Source organism: Cyprinodon tularosa, unplaced genomic scaffold, assembly GCF_016077235.1.
Source record: "Cyprinodon tularosa strain WSP-4 unplaced genomic scaffold, ASM1607723v1 ctg400, whole genome shotgun sequence".
In the NCBI taxonomy this organism is placed as follows: domain Eukaryota; kingdom Metazoa; phylum Chordata; class Actinopteri; order Cyprinodontiformes; family Cyprinodontidae; genus Cyprinodon; species Cyprinodon tularosa.
This window is the reverse complement of record NW_024039120.1, coordinates 216,147-242,556: the sequence shown is the minus strand read 5'-3', so window position 1 is coordinate 242,556 and position 26,410 is coordinate 216,147. Positions and strand designations below refer to the sequence as shown.

General features: G+C 37.2%; 1 protein-coding gene across 6 annotated transcripts in view; it reads right to left on the bottom strand.

Annotated features, from left to right (window-relative positions):
- Positions 1-2,664: 2,664 nt before the first annotated feature.
- pcdh7b (protocadherin 7b) overlaps positions 2,665-26,410 on the bottom strand; it is a 144,901-nt gene continuing 121,155 nt past the window's right edge. For 2 of the 6 annotated variants that reach the window (XM_038298178.1, XM_038298177.1), the window contains exons 3-4: positions 8,045-8,063; positions 6,729-6,869 (exon numbers count right to left, since the gene is read on the bottom strand). In XM_038298178.1, the coding sequence (XP_038154106.1) occupies positions 8,047-8,063 (17 nt within the window). In that variant the 3' untranslated portion in view covers positions 6,729-6,869; positions 8,045-8,046. Of the gene's footprint in view, positions 6,870-8,044; positions 8,064-26,410 lie in introns of all 6 variants that reach the window. The other 4 variants (XM_038298174.1, XM_038298175.1, XM_038298176.1 and 1 more) reach the window with 3 other exon arrangements.

Here is a 26,410-nt window from a genome sequence, read left to right as displayed (position 1 = left end):
AGAATAATCCTAGATTTCTTTTTGATACAGTTGCCAAACTCACCCAGAGCCATAGCTCTGTTGAACTGTCCATTCCACCTGCTCTTAGCAGCAATGATTTTATTGGATTCTTTATAAATAAGATTGATCTTATTAAAAATAAGATCATAAGCACTCCTCTATCCGCCATTGTACCTGAGGTAGTCATGGAATCTGAAACAGGTTTAGACTGCTTTGATCCAGTTGAACTTTCTGAGTTAGCAAAATTATTGTCTTCATCTAAGCCTTCAACTTGTATGTTAGATCCAGTTCCAGCCAGGTTATTTAAGGAGGTATTCCCTTTGATCTCCTCCTCCATTTTAGATGTGATTAATCTATCTCTGTTACAGGGATATGTACCTAAGGCTTTTAAGGTTGCTGTAATTAAACCTCTGCTTAAGAAACCGTCTCTTGACCCAGATGACTTGGTCAATTATAGACCTATATCAATCTTCCTTTCTTATCTAAAATTATTGAGAAAGTAGTTGCCAAACAAGTTTGCGATCACTTACACCATAATGAACTTTTTGAAGAGTTTCAGTCTGCTGTCTAATCAGTAGAATGATTAGACAGCATGGGATTAATTTTCACTGTTATGCTGATGATACCCAGCTATATCTGTCTATAAATCCAGATGAAGCTAACCCATTACATAAATTACAGGCATGTCTTGAAGAGATAAAAACCTGGATGACTCTTAACTTTCTCCTTCTGAATGCAGACAAAACAGAAGTTATAGTCTTTGGACCAGAGTCTTTGAAAAAGAAGCTGATTAGTCAGTCACTTCATTTGGATGGGATTAAACTGATTTCAGATAATAAAGTAAAAAATCTTGGTGTTATTTTTGATCAGGACCTGTCATTTAAATCCCATATCAAAGAGGTTTCTAGAATTTCCTTCTTTCATCTGAGGAATATTGCAAAAATTAGAAATCTCCTGTCCAGGGGTGATGCTGAGAAACTAGTCCATGCATTTGTTACTTTAAGGCTGGAGTATTGTAATTCTTTACTATCAGGAAGTCCACAAACTGTAGTTAAAAGCCTTCAGCTGATCCAAAATGCTGCAGCCAGAGTTCTGATGAAAATTAAAAAGAGAGATCACATCTCTCCTATCTTGGCTTCTCTTCATTGGCTTCCTGTTAAATCCAGAATAGAGTTTAAAATCCTCCTTCTCACATATAAAGCCTTAAATGGCCAAGCTCCATCTTATATCAGAGATCTGATTTTTCCTTATGTTCCTAACAGAGCACTTCGCTCTCAATCTGCAGGTTTACTAGTGGTTCCTAGAATTTCTAAAAGTAGAATGGGAGGCAGATCTTTTAGTTATCAGGCTCCTCTCCTGTGGAACCAACAACCAGTTTTAGTCCCAGAGGCAGACACCCTGTCTACTTTTAAGGCTAGGCTTAAAACTTTCCTTTTTGATAAAGCTTATAGTTAGGGTGGCTCAGGTTCTATCTCTATAGTTATGCTGCTATAGGTTTAGACTTTTGGAGGACATAGGGACCCCCATTTCATCATTCTGCTTCATTCTCTCTCTGTTCTCCTATTCTGCAGAATCTGTTAGTTCAATCTCTAAAGTTCTGCTCTCTCTGCTTTTCCTCAGAGCAGCTTTACCTCGTCTTTTCCTGTTTGGCTTTGACGCCATCCTGGAAAGAAACATCAGCTGTGCTGCTTCCATCAACACCCTTGTTTATAGATGCTAGAGATTGGCCTGTGTGGTCCTGTTTCTCTGACCATGACTGAGGGGATGTGCTCTCTTCGTCATCTGCATGGGAGCTGGCTCGGAGCTCGTCTGCCTGGCAAGAATCTCTGACCCAACCAAATAGGCAGAAGCTATAACTATTATAGTGATTAATACATAAATCTAATATATTTTTATATTTATTTCTCATCTTATGGTTTTTTTTTGGTCAGTACATCCACTAAAATTACCTGTGAGACAACTTTCCAAAACCGGCAAACTGCTTGTTTTTGCAGCCAAATGTTACACATGTGGGCATTTTTACTGTGCGTCTCCATGGGAGTAGCAGCATGGCGGACGGTGGCTTCACTTTTTTCAAACAATCAGCAATCCAGTGAATAAATAGAGATCAGTGAGTGTAACCAATAACTAGAGCCCCCTTGTGTTGAAACTGAAAACTGTTTTTGGACTCAACAATTATTCTTTTCTCATTATTAGTTTTAACTTCAGACTTTAAATAGAGACCATTTTTGCTTCTTTTCTTAAACATAAACACTGACCTTGACTGATCTTAATTAAACCTCTAGAGTCTAATGTTTTGTTCTGCCTTCCTTGAATTATGAATTTTACTGTGGTTACTGAGAAAAGGGGATGAGAACAGTTCCTGAGAACTGTCAATAGCTCAGCTTTTATTAGGTTTTAAAAGGTTTTATTTATGATGTGTTTAATTATATCTGGGTGTCCCCAGTTAAAAAACAAAACAAAAAAAACAGATGACCCCAAAAATATTACCTAAGTTACTTAATGATGGTAATTAGAATTTCTTGGGAATCATCCAGAGGGGACTGGGCATTAACCAATAATGATCTTACATTTTTGAGATGATTACAAAACATAATCAGATCATAAATATTCTGAAGTTACAGTAAAAAAGACACTAAAGTAATAGAAGACAGACACGGCAACTGTTTTAACATGTTATATTTTAATTTCTGCAGAGACAAAAATGACAAGCAATTTATTTACACAAACCTGTACAAAAGCAAATTAAATTATGCAAAATATCTCATAAATAGAAGTGGACTTGCGTTCAATACACTTTTGCCATGTTCAGCTAAGCTGCGTGCATAGTGACTCATATTAAACGATGATAAATTTGTTCCTCAAATTTCTCTATATCAACATCCATGTCGCAGGACAAATAGTAATGGGTAATATTACAAATCTCATTACACGCTGTGAATGTTTTTTTTAAACAGAGACGAGAGCACCCGCTGAACGCACACCTCAGGCAGACGAGCTTCATGCTTCGTGTGAAATGTGAAAGAATCTCAACACCTGCTCTTATCTTGGGTTCGATATCCGTTGCCTCAGTGTATCAAACCAAAAAGAGAAACACTGAACCTATCATTTCTCAGAAAAGATGTAGAGTAGATTGTTTTTGATGTTTTTGCCCATGTATAGCAATCTTCCTTTCATGTATTTTCGTTTACACCCTGTCAGAAGCTCTGTTTTCATTTTATCTGATGTTGAAATATAAAAAAACTATAAAAAATTACAACATCATAGCATATCCTCCAGCAAAATCATATGTAGGACAAGTATTCATCACCATCATCTACAGATATGCAAGCTCTGTCAACCTGTATGTTTTATTCCACACAACATATCCTGAGGTATGCATTCTGGCAGGCCTCTCCTATTCCCTTCTCCCTATCTTTTCCTTCTAGTAAACCATCGTATTAGCATTTTTATCCCCTCGACTTTTGAGCAATCAAATGTACTTCTGAATTTTCATTCCCTTACCAACTTTCTCTACCTTGTAGATTCGGCTCTAGAGCTTTTGTTTCATGCACAAAGTAGGTTACTTGACCTCTGCTGTCACACATGTACATGAGCGGAACACGACAACAAAAAATTCAATAGATCTTTTCCACCAGCAAGCAACATTGCACCTGTACCTGTATTTATTTTGTAATAAACTAAGGATGCACTAAGGAATGGGTGTTTCAACAATATAACTGATTCAGTGTGAAGAACAGCCTTTTAAATTATTAAACCTTAAAAGCTCACTGTTATTTGACAAGTCATCCTTTAAAAAAAAAAAACAAACAGAAACAAAAATCTTTGACATCATGGGATTTCATCAAAGATATGCAGATGACTTTCAGTGCTTAAATGCCAACCCCATCTCCTTGTCAGTGTGATTATTTATGCACCATTCCAAACCAACATTTAATCATACCAATTGGTATAAAAGGCACAATTGCATATTTGCATTCACTCAAATTTTGTTTTTGTTTTTTTTGTTTTGTTATTTTTGTTTGTTTTTCCCCCTTTTTTTCAGAAGCACTCGCAATATACAAAGTGGCACCAGATAAAGAAGGAAAAGAAAAAGTGAAACACAGTACATCGTCGTAATCTTTTGCACAATTCTATCTGCAACTGTGTGACTTATTATTTAACGGATTAAAACAATAAGATACATGACAAATGGTCTACTCTAATGGTATACAGCCGTTTTATATATATATATATATATATATAAAAAAATAATAATTTGTGACATGATATAATTGTAGAATTTGGTCATGGGTGGAAGAAAAAAAAACAGATCAGTCGTAATTGGTGTACAAAGTCGCATTACATGGGTAAAATGCAAGCAACAAGATGGGCTTCTGTTTACAAGAGAAACATTTTTTTTATTTTGTTCATTTTATTTTGCATTTTTTTTGTTGTTTTTTTTTTTACTTCCTTTAAGTGTAAGTTGCCAGTAAACGTGCAGTAAAAAGTAAATATTCATGTATACAGTTGATAAGTATTAGGAGCACTTTCTTTCAAACGACGAGTAGTACTTACAGACTATAGATTGCCAGAGCTGGTTTTCAGAAAGAACTGTAAAAACACCTCTGGTTGCACCAAAGGGGGGTTTTGCTTGAATACAAAAAAACAAAACAATGCTTTCATTGCATCTCTTTTTTAATTACAGTAAGTATTGTGCCTCTGTAGCTGCAAAAAAAAAAAAAATAGAAAAGAAAAACAACAGGGAGGCACAAAATCTCAACGACATTTGTAGAAATAGTAGGGTTATGATTGTATGGGTTGTTAAGTTGAGACATCACAATCTTATCGCTCATTCCTTCACAAAACAAGTAATGCATACTTAAAGCAAAGTTCTCAGAGAAAGCTTTTTCATTTGCGGGTAATCGTCCTGTTTGTGAATTTTTGGTTTGACTTCAACTGCAAAATTTCTCCAAACATATTTAAAACTTGCTTTTGTTTTGTTTGATTGTTCCGCTAACTGAGCCAATTTTACATTCAGTGTAAAATAAAGCAACAGCTACAAGCGCTTAAAGGATTTCAATGTATGGGCGTTGTGTAATCTTGAAGGCTTTTTAGCGAAGAGTGAAAAACAAGGTATCTGCCACGCTTACTTCATGATATTTATTGCTGTCCTAACACACACACACGCACACACACACACACACACAAATGAAAGTAAGACATTTAATTTCTGTTAACTTTTCCAGTTCCAACTCAACCATATATTCTCAACTCTCAACAGCTACAGACTTCAAATGCATATCAAGAATTTAAATATCTTGCCAAAACTATGTGCTAAACCCAACTTGGAACCAATAAACACAGTTAAACTCACCAGTTTGTATAATCTTCTTACTAAGGTGATCTGATAATAAACCATGCTTTCAAGGGAATGTGATTGTAGACATAAAGTATCTTGCATCATTAAGGATGGGATTTGTCCCAAACTTCGGAATCAAAAGATAAAACAGCAGGAGACTGTGTAAAGGTAGCAGGGCAGAAGTTGAGGGACGGAGCTGCTGGCTCTGTTGCTATCCTCGAATGCTTATTTACAATGAGTGACACTTGCGTAAGTTGTTCACGGGTTTGTGTCAATCATTACAAGTTCATCATTTGTCTCAGTGGAGTTTTAGTCCAGCCAGGAGTGTCCATTGTGTTCTTACACAAGAGTATCAGTGTTGTGAAGATGATGGAGTTCTTTTTAAAGCTTAGTCTTTCCAGTTCCTTATATGACCCAATTTCAGCCAGGTGTTGATTTGCAAGTCAGTTGCACTCTAAAGATGAATGCCTCTACAGCCAGTATGGTTACAGTATACAGTTGTTTTGTGTAGCCAAAGGGCATCTTGGCCAGACTGTTATGAATTATAAAAAAAAAGGCTAAATCAAGACAGACTCCAAAGTCAAAACGTTCTAAGTACTTTTTACTTCCAGAAAACAAAAGACAAGGGGAAGAAAGAAATTGGCGTATTTGTACAGTGTTCTGTTTAAAAACAGTAGTTCCTTCTGTCGGGAATACTGGAGTAGTCATGCGTGTGCTGTATGTCTAAAATGAGTTTATTAGCTTTACAGATGGACTATCAGGCAGCAGACTGTCTCCAAACAGGGAGACTCACCATTAGGTTCTCCTCCTCTTCTCTGCCAGGTCATCATCATAATTAGCACTTTTAAAAGAAAAAAAAAAGTTCTGTCTATTCAGAGGTTTTGTTAAGGAGTAGCTTTAATGTCTTTGGAGAGGTTTAGTCGAAGTTTGGGTGGCTGACAAAAAAAAACTTCTAAAACAGCAATCAGTACGGGTAAGAAACTATCCTTCTCAATACATTATGATGCCATTGGTGTTGTGGGAAAGCTCCGAGCTTACAGGTACACCTCCCGTCGTGTCAGAGTTCCACAGGACGTGGGCTTGTACTCTCCAGTTGGTGCGAGGGGGATCTCCTCGGTAGGGTGGCCCAGCATCTCCTCGCCACCTCCTGGCGAGCCATAGGACGGAGAGCCAAAGGCCTCATAAGAAGAAGAGGAGGAGGCCATCTTCTTGTTTAGCAGGTTTCGGTTGCGGTCTCCCATCATGTGCGTGGCTGCTGGATCTCCGTTGGCCATGGCAGCCATGGCGAGGGTCTCTTGGCTACCTGGCTGCTCCACACTCCCGCTGCTGCTGCTGCTGCTCCCGCTGCTACCATTGCCGGTCATGAAAGTGGAAAGCTTTGGTTGTTGTTGGGGGTTGGTGGTTGACTTAGACGGCCGTCGCTCGGGCGACGTGCGCACAGGCATCCAGCAGGAGTCCGAGTGGCCGTACTCGTTGCACTCCCGGGTGCACTTGCCAGTCATGGCTACGTCAGGCAAGGGCCGGGAGTCTAAAGGAAGACAAACAGAAGAAAAGTTTTTATGAGCACAATGTATATAAACAATGTTAACCAATTTATATTATGATCTTACTTTACTCTACTGTTGTGGCATATGTAATTAGTTACATATTTTATATAACTAATTTTGTGTGTTTTTTCTCCCCTAATGAGGTCTTTATCACATCTAAATGTTTATAAGTAGGGCAAAAAAGAAGATAATACTAGTCATAATGGTTAAGCACACATGTTTACTGCTGTCTTAATACTACTTAATAAAGCACAGCTCTCACAAACAAAACTGCATTTACTTTCATGCAGAACCCATACCCCATGATAGCAAGAGTAATAAAACAAAAACAACAATGAATAGAAGACGCTACTAGCTACAACAAAAGCCTTAAACTAAAATAAATTAGTAAACAAAAGAAACAAAAAACTGTGACATGAATCAGAGTTGAAATAATGCCATGCTTTAAAACACATTTGTGCTCAAAAGGGAAGGGATTGGGGCACAGTGGTGGAAAGAAGGAGGAGAGGTCAGTTGGCGTTTTCAACTTGTCATCATATAAGATTTAAGATCCACCAGGAATGCTCACTTTGTGCCAGATGGTAACACAACCAACACCCTGTTTTGCTCTTTTCCAAATGATTCTTTTTGGCTGATTGACAAACGACAATCACGCTCTCATCTAAGTAGCTTAATAGCTTTAAGAGGCTCAAGCGCTCATATATCCTCTTAAATCCACTATTAGGTTGCCTTTACCGATTACCTATCCTAGTGCTAGTCTTAGATTAGCAACGTCCTCTGCATTACTGCAGAAAGTAAATTATGTGCTTATGATGCTTTGCCAGCACAACCCGCTAGCCTCTCTCTCAGATCATGGAATGTGAGATAAATATTTCAAGCTGATAAGGGTGCAGATAGTTTCGACCATTCGTTTAATAAAAAAAAGGAAGAAACAAGGTAGTCTTTCCCACAGCCTCAATCCTTTAAAATTAGACATAGCTGGAGGAGTTAGGGGGAGTGCTGCGATGCCATGTGCTGATGATCTTATGATGCAAACTATGGAAAAATATAATCAAGCAAAAGCGAGGATCAGTACAAACCAAATCGAGCATGCCTTGGCTCAAAAGACAAAACAAACAAACAAAAAACAAAAGAAAGGGTTTGGACCATAGCTTACTTTTAATGATCTTTATCTCCTGCAAAAGAAACAAATATAAATCAATTTTATTTTATTTTTTTTTCTGGAATATGAAATGGGCAGAAAAGATTTGTTGATCACATCATTGAATTCAAAAAAATTAAAGAACACATGAGGACTATGGACATAAAACAGCCAAGACAAGAACAGTAAAGTAAGAGAAGACAGGAAAAGGGAAAGGAAATCCAGCTAGGTTCATTCACACTAAGTATTTAAGTATTACTAGATCAAATGTAAATGTTATGTCAAGAGTGCCATTCTTTTTTCCCCTGCTACTTTGAATCTTTGCTTACTATTAGAACACTATGGCCACTAATTACTGAAACACTTTTTTGGCTGATTAGCTTATTCAAAACCTAAAATATAGATATATATGAAAAGGGAGGCAAGAAGAAAACAAACAAAATATGACTGCAGTGACAATTAATATGGCAGCTGATGTGATGAGAATGACAAGTGTGGCTTTGAATCACAGCATGCCTCTCCCGCCTTTTTCTCTCCGCTTTAGCTTGACAAGTCAGGCCGTCAACAAGATAGCAAGTGGATAGCAAGTACACACTGCCTTGCCCCCCCTCCTTTTTTATGTTTTTTAACTTCAGCTATTGAGCCGTCAGGCTGCTCGCAATGCACAGAATCTCTCTTGGGGGCCATATATGCCCTGCTCCTGAAACTCTAATAATTTTGCACACCTCTAATCGTATTCAGACAAAGAAGGAAGCATGCCTAGACAAGCAACCTTTAGCACCCCATCTCTGCTTCTTTCCACAGTTATACTCATAGGTAAGGTAGCTAGCTCTCTGCATGTTGTTCACTCTGATAGAAAAGTGATTTCCAAGTGATTTCCTACTGACTCAGCAGGCCTGCAAAATTGAGGAGATTCCCCACTGGGTAAATGAATTGGCCAGCTATTTGAAACATAAAAAGTCATATTTTTTCTCTCTCTCTCTCTTCATGTTTTCCACTGTTCTTTCCATCTAAGTTCAGATCATTATTGTTGACACTTGACTTTGCTAGAGCATGATATTGCATGCACCTATTCTAAGTAGTGTTAGTATAATTAAACATCTCCAGCTCCTATAAGATTTTTCAGACAATTATAGACAATATCATAGATACAGCAGATCATTCTCCACATCTTATTCTACTGTACATCTAGTGTCGTTTGAACTGTTCTTTGCATGTTTTGGTTCATTAGATGTTCCCACCTGTATTGACTAATGACAGCATTAGACTTATTACTTGAATTTGTTCTGAAAAATAATTCCCAATAAAGAATTTCTATCTTATTTTGTTTAAAACAGATTTCAAACAGATTTCTATTTTAAGAAAAACTATTTAAAATAAAAGAAAATCATATAGTTAATCCCACTTGTAATATCACTACCTGTTTGTGATGAGAAGTGTTTCAAAAATTTGGATCAGAATGTAATAAACAAACAAGCAAAATTTGTATTATTATTATTAATATTATTATTCTCAGTTATTTTTTCATACATGTTATTTTTCAAGAGAAGTAATGGGACATTTTAGGTTTAGAGAAAAAAAACTACAGGTTATAAAAATCTCACAATTTAGATTTCTAATCTATCTAATCTGATTTTGATCACAAAAAAACATATTTAATATATAGTTTTTATTTTATTTAACAAAAAGATCAGATAACACTTTTAACTTGACTATCGATGACAAACTATGAAAGCAAAAATACAAATGGAGAGGTTTATCTGCTGTAACTAAGATAGTAACTTCACCAGGTTTTGTAGGAGGACTAGCATTTTTAAATAAGGAACTAGCTGCCTCTAGAAGGCTAAATATGGTTAGCACTTTAAATCTAAAAGTAAAAAAGAAATATTTAAAATGCAATCAACTGACAGAAGCCAACTGATATCTTAAAAGAAAAATGTATACATTGGTATACATTTATGCATTAACACAAGACCTTACAGCACCCAATTCTAAAATCAATACAGAAGGGAATGTCTTCAAGAAAAGCCCCCAGAGCATCCTTAGCACAATATTTGGCTTTTGTTGTATTCATAAAGGTCTTTACAAGTCCACTCAAACTAGGTACAATACAAGTGGGTCAGTCCACCAGGGTTAGCCTAGCAATAATGCTGAAAGCAAAACATAACAGGCCTCTCCTTCCTAGGTTACATTCCCAATAATTTGTCTGTATTTTTAGGAAGACCATGGCTTCAAAAAAAGTGAAAGGGTTGGTAGAACACTATTATTCTCCTCATCCCTGGAAGCACATCTCTTTTAAAGGCAAATAACAGGCCACTTACATTAGGACACACAGAGAGGGGGAGAAATTATGATTTGAAAATCAAAAACACTGCTACAGTGGTTGAGTGGTGTTCTCTTTCCATTTAACAATTTTAGGACAACTATAGAAAAGAGACATTGTGTAGGAAAGGCTGAAAAAAGTAGGCCAGTGTCTGCATTGTTTTCCCTTAGCTAGCTTATTCAGGTAGTCCACCATCAGCTGACAAGTTTACCAATGGTACCTTGGCCAGTAAAAGAAATAATCATAAAAAATAAATGAATAAATGAAAACCTCTTCCTGGGTAGAAATACATCTTAAAGTCAAGTTTACAATATCTGCAAAGATGGTGCAGTGCTTTAGAGAAATAAACATATAGGATTAGGCTGTTATTGCTCCGAGGCATATACTAGATGCTTATGTCTGTTTTTGTTTGAACATTGCTGAGCAGTTACAGTTCATTGTGTCTGTTTGTTTCACAGACGTGAGATGCATGTTTTTTTCACTGCCACGTGTCAGCAAGTTCATCTGCCAGTCTGCATCTAATCTCCATCACCAGCGGTCTAATTTCTTAACCGCTTATTTTTCAATCCGTGAACGTTCTCACTTCGTGCCAGCAATTTCAACCCAAAAACCTAGGGAATATACATTACAGACAGGAGAGATTAGGAGTGGAATAAAAAAGAAGGTGAAAAAAACAGGAGAGCAAGCAGATAACGGAATGGAGATGATTTGTCAGCATGTGTCTTTATGTGTTTGCCTCTATTGCATTTCTCTTAAAGACACCACTCTCAACTGGGCAGCAAATTGGGGTCAGAGCAAAAAGAAGAACGTTGAGGACATAACTGATTTGGAAAAAAAGGGGGTTGCAAAGGGAAAGTATAAAAGAGACACCAGAAAGAAGACTGTGCGTGTGTGGTGAGTAGAACAGGGTCAGGAAAGAAACAGAAGACTGAGTAAAGTAGACAACATGGCTGCCTGTAGGCCGTCATTGGCCACATTGCCTTAAAGAGACCAGCGAAAAGTAGAGAAGAGGGGGAAGAAAATGTGACACTACAAACATAAGAAAAACAGGATGAAAAAATGTCATAAGGTTAGTGATAAATAGAACTGATAAAAGACAAGGTCCTCTGTTTTAAAACACAATATTGAGAGCATGTTCTCCTAGACGTTCACATATTAACATCATAGAACTGAAGTCCTTAATTTAGCCTGTTGACAACTGAATTATGAGTCAAACAGAGAGTTCCTGTATGCAGCCAGATGCAAGGCGCCGCTCACTTCTCCACAAACTCAATCTAATAAGCTTCTATCATATTAGCTATATTAGGAAGGCTAAAGAAAACACTTTAACCTCCAAATTCCATTTACACCCATCCGCATGATTTCAATTTGGAACCATAATGGAGCACAGTCTTGATGGAAATGAAAAAAAAAAAAGTAATTTGTAAACCTGGAAGAAGATACATGTGATATTCCTTTATGAAAGTAGCCAGTGAACTAGATACTGCAAACTAATTCTGTCCAAGATATATCTCCAAATCAGATTTGAAGCATATGTTCTAACTTCTTTAAGTATAAAATCCAATTTTGTGATAAAAATAAAAGTTACGTTATAGAACAAAAATATACTAACTCGTATAATAAAACTCATAGTTATAAAAGCTAAAAATAAATATGTTCAGCTGGAAAAAGAAGCAACAAAACATGAAGCAGTGTCTTACGTAAAGTATATTTACTTAGATATCCAATGATAGAGTATCATATTGAAAGATAAAATTTCACTGAGTTATGAATTGCGTAAATATGCTAAAACACAGGGTCAATTTGGCATATAATCACTTTAAACCCTATATTTAAATGTATATAGCATTGATCTAAGGCACGGAATACAGCTTTTATTAATAGAAGTCATAGAAAAAACAAGTATTTTATTTATTTTTTTTGTCCATTACACTCTTTAGGTAACGTAGCTTTAGAGCAAGAAATTGAACAACTGAAAAACAACAGCAACAGTATTTTGTGGGAAATAGCTTTTTTTTCCTTTCTAAATTTTACCAGATTAAAAGTAATATGTACCTGGAACTTCAAAAGAAGGACTAAGAAAAACACAAAATATCAGAACAATAATAGTTTTCAGGCTAGCACAAGTCGCAAGTCTCCCATGGTCTATTTCTTTGTAATACATTTTACTCTTTTCACTTAATTACAAACTTCTGTGATAATATGTCTGTCCAATGCAGGTAAGGGAACTATTACTCAATAACTTCACGGAAGAAAACTTTAACACATCCAATCTATTCCTGTAACAACAAGCTATATAAAAACTTGATAGTAACTAGCCACGAGTTTAGGTCTGAAAGCATGTCTTCCCATCCTGACTTTACAAGAACCCCTGTGGCTATGCATCACAACTAAAATGTCCAGAACATCCGACAGCTGATATGCGGGCTAAAGCTTTGCATTGGTAAATATGACTGTAGGTGATTGTGGTGGAATTTAAAAGAAGGAAGAGGATAAAAAACTTGCAAAGCAGGGAAAATAAAGGCAAGGGAGGAAGTGTTTCCTGGGAGAAAGGAGCAGCCAGAAACAGAATAGGTGCTAAATTATTAACACAGTGATGGTGGTTTCAGACAGAACAATATCTACAGGAAAAGGCGATATTTGTCTTTCTCAAGCTGAGATGTTTGGCAGACAATTAAGGAAGGATGGAATAGATGCACTGATAGTGTGGCTGGGTGGATTGGGGGTTTTGAACAAAAGCAGAGCACTAAGGAGCAATGACCTTTGAAAACAGAGCGCCCTGCTAGGAAAAGCATTTATTGATAGCATTAACATCAGCAGCAGGAGATTTTATCAGTCGCACAGAGGAAAAATTCTAACCCCTATTTCTCAAAGTTCAAATGTCGTAAATAGAAGGGCATTTAGATTATACGAGCATGTCCAAGCCAATTTTCTTTATCTCCTAATTGTAGATCTTAAGATAATCATTTGTCTTTTATGCAAATCATGCTCTGTTCATGAGCCTACTTGACCTACATTTACACTTCTTCAATATATCTTCCCATGCTACAATCACTTCTTTCCTTTTTTTTTTCTCGAGCAATGCGTCTTATGGGCCAGCTGGCAGGATGCTGTTGAGTGTGGCAGCAGTTGATCTATTCCCTGCCTCCTGAGCTTCTTGAAGTATTTACTACCTGGCAAACGCAGCTAAGTGAATAATCTGGAACCCCCCCACCTCGCCTTGAGAGGCACAAGATGGGTGTGGTGGGAAAACTGAGAGGAAAAGCGGTGCAAGAAAAACGATACAGAGCCCTGATAAAATCTTGTGTTGACCACCTCTTTTTACCTGACTTTCTGGGATGTGAGCAGATTAAGCATATAAATGAGGCCTTCACAGCTTTGTGGGCTATATTCAGACAGACTGGGTTATGACATCATTTCCATTTCCCCCTTTTTTCCCTTGGCCTCTGGGCCATACGCTAACAAGCACTGCAATGACACTGCAAGAAGGCATTATGGATATGATATGGCTGCTTTTCCCTTTCAGCAGGGACAGTACTCTTTCTGCCATAATGAATGTACTGTGGTCTGCTCCTGAGGTAATTAATTGAGAAGGAATTAACTAGCATAATTTCATTCTGGTGACAATCTCTCAGCCAATTATCAAATCGAGCTTGCACTCTCCGTACCCTCCGAACATGTCCTCGGACTCTGGGGGTCTCTACTTCTCCTTGCTCAATTCGAACAATGAGCCACTGAAGCAGACCTCATAAATAGAGTGGCCCTGCATGTCATGCTCTGTGTTCATTCTTCTTGCGTGCAGACGTTCAACTGCAGACGACGTCCGTTATATACAGCGCTTTTTAAAAGCATTTATACCTCTTTCTCGTATTGTCGTCTTATAGCGACAACCTTGAGAATGGTTTATATCAGCGATGAACCCAAAACGGTTCATAAAATAATATTTTTTTTTTTTCAGGTTTTCTGCATTAAAAATACATCTTTTGAAGTTTGTGGTGCATTTCTACTCAGTGACAGCCTATTTTGTTTGCAAGACTACTCTCTGCAATAATTAGTAATTAGCTCCATCCATTATTAACTTCTTCACAATATGAAGTCATTACTATAGTTTTTCATACCTTTATACCACAAAAGCATTTTTCTATATAAACCACAATGTTCTATTTTGGTCTCAGATGACCAGAACACTTATATGAATGAAATGTCTTAATGTTTATTACGAGGAATAAAAAAATCACAGAGAAATAAATGTACAAAACTGGGTTTGCTGTGCTCCTTTGTTATTAGGTTTAACAACCTAACAACTACTTAATTCTTCTACAGATACCCATTTAGACTTAAAGTGGACAGTGCATGGGGCACATCAAGCAAGGCTAAACTTGTAACTGATTTAAACTGCTTGGCAGGAAGGACTCTTCACGTCAAACTGTTTTGATGATACAAAGGCATGCTCTGAGTGATATTCTGTTTAGATGTTCTAGAGCAGGGGTCCCCAACCTCTTTAAGACCGAGGGCTACTTCATGGGTACTGAGTCATAGGAAGAGCTAAAACTACTGACCTATGAACTGGCGGGATTGGCGTTAAAAAATTTTATCGGTCGGTAGGAAGGAAGGAAGGAAGGAAGGAAGGAAGGAAGGAAGGAAGGAAGGAAGGAAGGAAGGAAGGAAGGAAGGAAGGAAGGAAGGAAGGAAGGAAGGAAGGAAGGAAGGAAGGAAGGATCAGTCATCCACCTAAACTTCATACATAATAAACATATATTTATTTTTTCTTTTAACTCCTATTTTCCTTTATGATATTGTCATTTTTAAATTTCTATAAATACTTTAACACTCAGTATTATTAAAATGATGAAATGCTCTATTAAAATGAGGAAATGCTCTATAAATTATAAAATAAAGAAGGGCAACAGAATAAAATAAACATTTTAATCTCAGTCCTCTGGTGAGTTGTGGTGTTTTCAGATGCTGTGGGCACCCCATGAGGCCCCTGAGGGGCACCTTGCAGCCCGCGGGCACCTTGTTGGTGACGCCTGCTCTAGATTCTGTCAGATTTAAAAAACTTTTTGAATATTGTTTTATTTAACCCACAATATTAAAGCTTTAATCTTTTCCACAGTTGTATACTTGGGACACATGATTCTCTGGTCTTTATTATACATTTTTTTAAACTGTATTTTAAAAAAAGATCCAGAACTTCACAGAACAGGTGGATTAAATTAAGATTAAATTTTGTTCAAATTATATTTGCTCATTGTGTAGTTTTGAAGGAAGTAGGACCTACTAAGTAGGTACTGCTAGATTTTATTTATAGATATTGCAGCAAACTGTATTTTACAAATGTTAATTACTGAGAAAAAAAAAATTGTAAGAATTCTCCCCCACCTCACAATTATCCCATACTTTGTGCAAATCTATCACAAAAAAACAAACAAAAAAAAACATTTTATTTTTGGTTGATACATTACACTTACACATACAGCATTAGTGAGAAAAATCAACTTTTGAGGTCTTTTTTTTTATTTATGTGTTTGTATATAGACATATGAACACGGACGAAAGAGAATGAATCCTTAGAGCTACTGTGACCTACTGTCATATATACAATGAAGGAACAGCAAGATTATTTGGAGAGCAGTAGAGCACAGTGACTCATCCAGTCCTGCTGAACAGAATGATGGGATAGGGCTGGCTTCCTGCCACACATTCCTAATGCTACTGAAACAAAAGCTCTCAAAAATACTTCTTGCATTATGTGGTGCAAGAGCAACAAAAACATTTTAAGATTTAACAATATCGCGCTCTGCGTTATTCTCTTCATCATCTCCTGTTTACATCATTGCATATGTAATTCATTTACCATTTAAAAAGAGAATTCCTTGATGGAGTAGTGTGTCACCCCTCACTCACATCCTTATGTGTGTTTTCTCCAGCGGGGTTGAGCCTTTACTCCAGAAGCGCCACAAGGATTAAAACCAGCAGCTCTGCCGTGATGCACACATCCAACGCTGCTGCTAGCTACCGATAAACAACATGGCGGTCTCTGCTCATTTTCACACACCCATTACTACACACAGCCCCCAAACACACAGACACACAAACATCCTCTCCTCTTGCTATGTGTATTGAGGACAACATGTAGACTACCATTGATTTTCCATCTTTTTCAATCCTTTCTATTCCCTAACCCTGACAATAACTCTACACCTAACCATTATCAATGCATCCATCACCTTAACCTTAAACTTAACTAAATGAACACCTTTTTCTTAATACCTAACCCATTGCAAAATAGCCTGTGAGGACGAGGATAATTTTCACACTTTAAAACAACAGTACCTCACTTTGCTGGTAAAATAAAAAATGGATCTCACTCAGATGGCTAAACAAAACACACACACACGTATAAGCAACACCAACGGCTGGTTTTTGCACTGCAGCCAATCTTACATTACGCTGGCGATGTAAAGAGCTTCCGTTGTGTGTGTCTGAGCTTTCCATTTTCAGCCACAGACACGAAGGCAAGCCCACAGTGTTAACTGATAAGGGAGTTTCCGTTGCGTGTGTCTGAGCTTGCCATTTTCAGCCGCAGACACGAAGGCAAGCCCACAGTCTTAACTGATAAGGCAGACAAGAGCAGCAAACATGTGGAATATGGTTATGCTTATGGTGCGACTGTGAGGGGTTAATTAATTTTTTTAACACTAGAAATCGCACAGATACGAGAATTTTCGTCAGCCTCCAATCCCCACAACAGTACTTATCAACTCATGAATCCCTTTTCAGATGTAAATGCCCCATTAGCGCTGTGGCTGGAGAACCATTCCACCCCCTTCAGTTTCCGTTTTAGCTCAAGTCTCTCTCTTTGAGACTGTTTTACCTGAGAGCAGGGGGAGAAAAAAAATCATATTTGTAATTAAATATAACTAGGTCTACGTCATCAGTGTCACCAACACTGCAATGATTTCAGCGGAGCCACCAGTGCAACGATCAGACGATAACTGATCTGTACAATGAAAATAGCTGCATGAGGAACGCTGTAGAGAGCAACAATATTTATACAATAATGAGCATCTGGCTTATTTATTTGGGGGGAAATATAACACATGTGATCTCTCCTCTCTCTCTTCTCTGCTGCAGCTGTGCAGACAGCATCGTGAGACTGCAGTAAAGTTGGCAATAAATTCACAGATTGGCTTTTTTTGGATTAATAACTCGTCGGTGAATTATTTATTCTAGAAAACAGACAACTCTCTGCATACAAAGCAAGGCAGACAATGAGCTTCAACCATAGTTTCCTCAAAACAAGGCTCCTATCGTGCTGGGAGAATTACATTGGACCCTATGAAGAGCTTGCTGATCCAAAAATGTGCAAGAGGAGCGAGCTCTGCAGGTTGCAAAATAATCAGAAAAAAATATTCAAAAGCGACACCAAGGAGAGGTGGATTATTATCACATGTATTGGATTCGGATATAATACATTGCTGAGGAATTTCCAAAAGCCTTAATGACAAATGGCACCTCTATGTTATTATAAGAATAAGTATACAATGAGCAATGACTACACTATAGATCACTGTACTGCCTTCAAACCTGTAGCACACATAGATAACCTCATCTGGATCATACTACAACTCTTACTTTGGGAAGATAGGCCAAACTGTATTTATGGAGATTTATTCATTGTTATTATAAGCATATAATAGCCAATAACTACACTATAGATCATTGTAGTACCACCAAACTTGTAGCACACATTGATAACCTCATCTAGTTCACACTACAACTCTTACTTTGGGAAAATGTGCTAAACTCTATATTTTCAGATTTTTCATGGTTATTATAAGAATGTAAAAGCCAATAATTACTTTTGACTTAGACAGATTTATTTTTTCATTTTGTATACACAAGTGTAAACAAAAAGACATTTTGTTTAGAACAGCTCTAGACAGTATCATATTTTAAAGTGCAGCCTTGAAAACAGTAGTAAATAAATAAAAAAAACTAGTAATATAAACATATGACTGCATATTTAGTTCTAACATTTTTTTTTCTTATTTTGGGACGATAGGCCAAACTGTATTTTTGGAGATTTATTTATTGCTATTATAGGCATATAATAGACAATAATTGCACTATAGATCATTGTAGTGCCACAAAACTTGTAGCACACATAGATAACTTTATCTAGTTCATACTACAACTCTTACTTTGGGAAAATGTGCTAAACTCTATTTTTTGAGATTTTTTCATTGTTATTACAAGCAGGCCAGGTGTGCAATCTCTGCAACAGGAACCACAGCACTGAGCGTTGTGTGCACTGCACAAAGTATACCTGTCACAAATGGAGGACTCACCTTGGGTTCGTAAAAACTGCTAAATGGGACAATTGTAGCTTCATATGTAGTGCTTTTCCTTGGGTATACAAAATGTTACTCCAATAGTGAAATCCTACTGTTTGTCATTCTCTAAGCTGAAATGCTGAATGACATGAAAAGGCGAGAACAGACAAAATACAATTATTCTCTAAGTTGTTCTTTCTTTTACATAGTGAGCTTTGCAATATAAATGAGTATGTTGATAAATGGACAATATAAATAGGCTCTGCCTTGCCTTGTTGGAAAAGCATGGTTATGAACTGTTCTCAGCTCAGGAACTAGGACCCGTATGATATCTGGTTGTTTAATAGGTTTGCTTAAATAATAGATTTAGATATGACTTATCAAGATATTCCTGCAGAAAGGTCTGATGTTGCAGGGGCAGGTAATGAAAAGTGTTTGGAGCTTGCTCTTGTTCTGATACCAGTTTGTTTTAGCCTTTATCCAGTCTCATGTAGAAGGACTGGTCACATCTGAGGTTATTGCATTACAACAAGAGCAGTTAGCAAGGTAGAGTGAATACACAAACTTAAAGAGGGGAGGGGGGCTTGCAGGAAAACTGAAATTCTCCGGAACATCTAGTGTTAAATGTTTTTTCTTACTGTTATATTGTTTACTTTTTCTCTAAAATCTTTCTCCCTCTCATTCTGACACATGCATACTATCTCTCTTATTTCCAGTCAGCCTTTAGAAAAGAAGTGTCATTGCTTCTCCTCCACTGTTACTCTTATCACACACTTCCAGGCACAGTCACACAACGGCCTGTTTTACACCATTAAATGGTTATTTGTCAAAATAAAATTTCAATTAAATCCTCCCAGAAAAAAAAAAAAAGTCAGCGATGTATGCTTTCATTGACGTATGCATAAGAGAAAACATCAAAATTGCTGGCATACTTAAAGGTTTCTCCGAGGAGAAGAGGTGATAGGTGTAGGTAGGTAGGCTCGTTATGTCATTATAATCTATGACAGGGGTCGTCAATGTTTTCCGGGTCAAGGACCCCCAAAATGATGGCGAGATGGAGAGGGGACCCCCAAATTATATATATTATATAAATTGTGTTATATCAAACTGGACCCATAGTCACTCTATTACAGATGGAGTAATGTAATGAAAGTAATTGCGCCCTGGGATTATTAAAGTATTTCTGATTTCTTGTTGATGGGACAGGTGTTATGAATGAAATGGTGCCCAGCCTGAAAGAGCTCCTGTTTGTCACTAAATGCATGCATTGATGACTGAAAGACATCTTCTGCCTCCATTTATCTGTTTACTACAGTGTGTTGAATTCATGTTAATGTGGATTTAAAGACATTTAAACTAGTGGAAAAAATTGCAGGGGGGGGGACATATAAAAAAAAGTATAATCAACCATAACTTTCACGACCCCCATGCAGTATCACCATGAACCCCCTAGGAGTTGCGGCCCCACTGTTGAAGACCTCTGGTCTATGTGGTTTAAAGGAAAAGTCTGATCATATTCAGAATTAAAACTACTGAAAGTACTTTAAATATAAAATTATTACATACTGTTCAATAAATGATAAGTGCTTTTAATTAAGAGTAATTTTCATTTGAATGTGCTTTGCTGGACACATCCATGTTTGTCAAAAAACACTACTGCCACGTACCGGTTTGTGATGTCACGGTCCGATATTTGCTGTTGAGCAAGTCCCAGTAATCTATCTGGTGTTTGTTACAATGCGCTATTATCCAAGTTATGTTGAAAACATTCTTCTTTGAAATGTTGGCTACATATTACATGTTTTTTTCTCTGGCCAGAAGTTCGATTAGAAATCCTTCCTCTTCAAGTTGGCAATCCAAGGACAAACCCGCCCGTGGAGGATCATAAAAAGGAAAGGTGAAATAACAATTTTTTTTCACTTTTACCCGATGTATTGCAACATCCAACTGCCATGCCCGTGGGCATTGTTATTTTAACTATAATTATCGTGAATTTCAATGGTGAAGTTCTCTCGAAATCTTAAATGATTGTTGTTGATTGCAGGGGTGTTTATTAGTTCCCACTGACTTTGCTTGTAAAGCGGGGAGAATGGCCCTAGGCTCACCGCACCGTGACTTACTGCCGGAAGATCTCAGGAATGAGGTGTTTCTATATTTGGGCAGAAATGGCTGTTCCCAGACTCAGGGACCATTAAGAAAATTATTACTTTTATTTTTTTACTGATTAACATTAAATTCATTAAATCACAGCGAATGTAATAGTTTTAAGTATACATAATGATCCATTGATTATTCTTGGCTGATCTGACTTCTCCTTTAAACACATACTGTAGTAAATGCACAGACCATCATACTTGTACATTAGAACAAGGATAAGTATAGTATCATCCCACTTGTGTAAAACTGGACCAGCAAAGAGGTATTACACGTTATTACTGATGAATGGCGTAACAACTTATAGTAGCTTTAATACAAATATGAGGGGTTTTTTTTGTTTCAGTTACATACATATTTAGTACAGCAGCCAAAGCAAGTCATAGCTTTAACAAGCGATTGATCTAAGGACACTTTAAGTTTTACAATAAAAGAGATTGAGAAAGTCAATGGGACTTCCTGATTAAATTAAGGTGAAATTAAAGGGGGAAAAAAACTTCAGGGACCCGGTTTGTCTTCAAACAGAGATTTTTAAATGGAATAGAATTGCTACATATTGTTTCCATGGCAGGTACGATCAAGAGGAAGAAAGAAACCAATGAAAAATCTTTCATCTCAAGGGGTTTCTATTGCTTTTTTGATGTTGTTGTTTTTGTTTTTTTTGTATGCCTGCAACTCTTCATATAACTCAACATAGCCCCTTGAGACTTTTTAAAACCATGTTGTCTTTGGATTTGTGTTCTTTCAAAAATTTGGCGTTCCAAAGGTTCGGTGTGAAAGCGTGGAAAAAGAAACATCTCAGTCAGAGGCCCCAGTCAGCATGCAAAATGTTAAAGTCCATGATAGAACAAACACTGAGCAAGTAGAGCAATAGGCTCTTTTATAAAAATAAACAAGTATTAACTCCGCTAAAGCTCCCAATACGTGGCTAAGAGGACAATGAATCTAAACAAAGTAACGTATCTACATCCGAATGAGAGAAAAAAATAGTTGGAGTGTATTGTTATAAGTAATATATATTTATCTAAGTAAGAGTTCAGCATGAGACCAAGGATGTTACATTGTTTTTATCATCCAAGTCAAAACAAATACCAGTGAGTCGGACATTGTGAGTCATGACCTTACTTGAAAGCTAGTGGTGAAAATGTGCTGGGGGTAATTATATTGACCTGAAGAGACTGGCTTTCAGGTTGTTTTTTCAGCATGTCGGCTCATAAACAGGTAAAGTGAGCTACACTGAAGCAGAGAAGGCATATTATCAGGAGCCTGTGTTTCCCAGAGGGATTAGTTTTGCTGTGTCTCAGCAGGTTCCTGAAAACATGATGGGCTATTGTTTTCTCAGAACTGCAGGGGAAAGAGCTGAGCAAGCTGTGTTTTTTAAGGGGTAACCTGCTTTTAAGTTCTACCTTTTCATCCCTGTAAAGATAGTGTATCTTGATGTAATGGACATAGAACACACACACACATCTATCTATCTATCTATCTATCTATCTATCTATCTATCTATCTATCTATCTATCTATCTATCTATCTATCTATCTATCTATCTATCTATCTATCTATCTAATTTGGAAAAAAATAAATAAATTATAAATAAAGTTATAGATAAATGAAACACATGCCAACTAGTAGTAATGTTAAGACTATAATGTGTTTGGAAACCAAAAAGGTGATCAGAGGCATTTTAGTGAGTTCAACCAGGACAGTTTGAACACCTACAGTAAAAGAAACTGCTTCAAATGGCTACGCAGAGTACAAGCCCTGATGATAAAAGTGCTAAAAGGATGTGCCAGTCAGCAAATAGGTTCTTCAGCCCTTCTTTAATGTAACCTTGAGTCTGTCCGGGGAGCCTCGCCGCTTTAAAAGCTCCAGCTGTGTTTTGAGTGTTCAAGAATGAAAGCAAGTGGCTTCAATGGCAGCGACGCTATGGTCATCCCCTGGTTAGGGAGTCTCAAATGGGCCAATCTGCATTTTAGTCTAAGATTTTAACCATGTCTTAGCATCACTTTTATATTAAATGGAGAGCAACTCATGCTTAATGTTTGCACAGATTTTATAAGAGCTCAGGAAAAGTCAAGTGCCTTAAACACTCTTCAGTCACTAATGCTTTGACCAAAGCTCAGTGAGATATAGCCTGATAACGCCTAGGTGTGCCGGATTATAAACTCTCTTGCAGATAGCCCAGTTTGTTCTCTTCTGGAGTGACATATAGGATTTGCTGCTGCAGAGAGGCATTTAGCCGTCCTCCTTTTTACTCAGTCTATGAGTAACTCAAACTCAGCGGTTGTTCACCCTAACACCAGAATGTTGTTGACAATTCCACCATTATGGGACGCCTTAGCATTGAGGAGGAGGTGTGTATGAGTCTGGTGCAAAGGGTACCATCTGTACACGAGAGTTAAAAAGGTATAAGCTTACAATGAGCAGTACCAACAAATACCACAAAAAGATGTCTTCTAGTTTTCAATGCTTAACCTGGTGGATCATAAACACTAACCATTTTAGTATTTTCTTTCTCATCGGCATACAAATAAGTTCCTATGAAGACACCTCTTTATCCTAGGACCTCACACGTGGCTCAACACTCTGTTGGTGTCTGCTTACACATGACCATCTGGCAGGATAGTCTCAGAGGAGCAGGGTCTAAACACTTTCCATTGCATCACACATGTTTGTTAAATTAATGATCATCTTCATTTATGAATGGTTACTACTACTTTGGTAGTCCCATCACGTCAAAAGGCTATAAAGGTCCAATTTGATAGAAAAACCTGCAAAATAATAAGTAATTCTATACTAACCAACACACTTTGTGTTGTATTTACTCAGTTATTGCCACCTAATGTTTTTTTCTAAAGTAATGAGGTCAACTATTTTTTTTCTGTTTACTGTCAAGAAAGCCGGAAAATGAATATATATGATTATATGTGATGAAAAAGCCATCAAAATTACAAAGTGTCTGCAACCTCTTACTCACTGCATAACATTCTACCTTAAATTTGAGACACTATACTATACTAAACTATGCTCAACTATGCTATACTATAATATTCTATAATAGACTATGCTTTGCCACACTACACTATGCTAAGCTCTTATTTTCCGTGCTAAGCTATGATATGCTATAGTATAATAATATTATATAATACACTGGAAAAAAAAATTCTTAAAATAGGTGCATTTTTTCTTAGATTGAGGAGGTAAAAGAGACATTTTGCCAATAGAACAAGACAATTTACATTTAAAATAAGAAAACACAATTGCATTTTTTATGTCAAGTGCATTTTATCTAATTATCTTATTTTTAGAGTAAAAATACTCATTCCATTGACAAACTACCTCATTTACCTACTCAGATTAAGAATAAAAAGACTTAATTTAAATAATGTATTACTCATTTTTAGATTTTTTTTTCCAGTATACTATACTATACTATACTATACTATACTATACTATACTATACTATACTATACTATACTATACTATACTATACTATACTATACTATACTATACTATACTATACTATACTATACTATATATTTGGCTGTTTTTGACTCAAAATATTCAGAATAGAGAGAAAAAAACATCTTAGCCTTTTCATCATCTTATTCTTTTCTTATTCTCCCGAAAAGCAGTTCTCTGCAGTAACAGGGTGGACCACATCTTAAACATGATGCTTGAGAGCAGCAAATGCCACAGAAAGACAACAAGGCTTGCCTCGGTCATCACTACAAAGCCCCTCTGCCATCCTTTAAGGGCCAAATTCAGATCTGAATACAAGTGGGCAGTTGAAAGCAAAGCCCCCCATTAACATTTGCATTTATGATGCAGGACGAACAAGAAAGAGGAGGTGATTTGAAGTGCAACCTGCTATGGACTGAAGTCACAATGAAGTCTTTCAAGCTGAAACGACGCCTTTTCCTTAACAGGCGAGTTTAGCAATAAGAAAAAGGAAAATACAGCAGCACAGCTGTAGCCATACACAGTGTATTATTTAAAGCACCAGGGGCCCAATTTGTCACTCTGGCGGGCTCATCACAGATGAACATCCTTTATGAAATGCACTTTTCACGCTGCCTGTCGGAGGGATCAAAGTATTAGCTCCAGTCTTGCCCGTTTCTCCCTCCTTCGTCTCTCTGCTCCGATTCCCACTGACAAAATGAGTCAATTTAAACCAAATGGATCCCCTATCAAAAGACAAGAGTGTCGAGGGGAGAAAAAGAGAGATGTGTGTGTGTCGGGGTGTATTGTGAATGGTTAAAGTTTGGGGAGGTGGACAGTAATAAGGGGATATGGACACTCAGCTTCTCTTACAACATGTAGAGATGAGAAACTATGGAAGAAAAGATGGATAAGCCATTATTATAGTTAAGCCTTTCTGGTACATCTAACAGATTGTCACATTCTGTGGGTAAAATAAGATGAAACATATGCCCTACTTTTTTGATGAAACCCTTTTTCTCTTAAGCAGAAGTTTGCAATGGCTTTTAAGAGTAAAATGTGGTCATTGTGATTACATGTCATAGGCCAACAAATAGAAGGGCAGCTTTGCCTTTTAGGATATAAACTTACCCCCTTGGTAAATCCAGGGGCTGAATAAATATTTCCCCTTTCTTCTATCTAAAACAACTTTGGCTTAAATTCAATCTGGATTTTTTTTTTTTATTCAACAAGACCATTCGAACAGATGAATTACTTTGATCATAATACTTTGAGTGTGGCTCTAGCTGTATGTTTAGGGATGCCCTGCATAAGGAAACACTCTACCAGTATCTAACACAGGTATTTAAAACTGGTGCAAGAGAGCTGTTGTCCTTCAGCTTTTAACTATATCTTTAAATATATCTAACCCTAACCCTATATCTATGTGGTACATTAGCTCATAAGCAAAGCTAATTAAAGCTTGGCTGCATAATAAAACCTGGTTCATGCTTGACCCATTGAACTATGCTTTTCTGACGACAGCTCTCTATCCCAGCCCCTGGCCTCAGGCATGCACTTAAACGGATCTTGCATGCACTGCTACATTCAGGATGAACAAGGGGAAGACATGAACTTCATTTACTTTTAGAAGAGAATGAAGAGACTAACAGAAAAGTAAAACAACAAACATAGAAAGGTAAGAGAAACATAAATGGTAGTTATAAAGTTAGAATGGACACAATGTATCTAAATGTGTTTAAGGGCAAAAGTGGTGTCTGAGAAGGAGTTTGCCCTGCAAACAGAATTTTGTCGTTCAAGCCCCGGCTCCAGCTTTCTGTGCCATTGTGTCCTTGGGCAAGACACTTCACCTGCATTGTCTACTGATGGTGGTAAGAAGGACTGGTGGCGCCAGTATACGGCAGCTTCGCTTTTGCCAGTGAGTCCCAGGGCAGCTGTGGCAACAGTGTAGCTTGCCACCTTCAGTGTGTGAGTGAATGACTAAATGAAGTGTAAAGCGCTTTGCTCAAGTCCTCTGACTTGAAGAAGCACTATATAAATACAAGCCATTGGTTACCTCCTCAGACCAACCAATGTTTTAAGTCAGAGTCCTGAACTTTGAAAATAAAAAAAATATGATAAGAA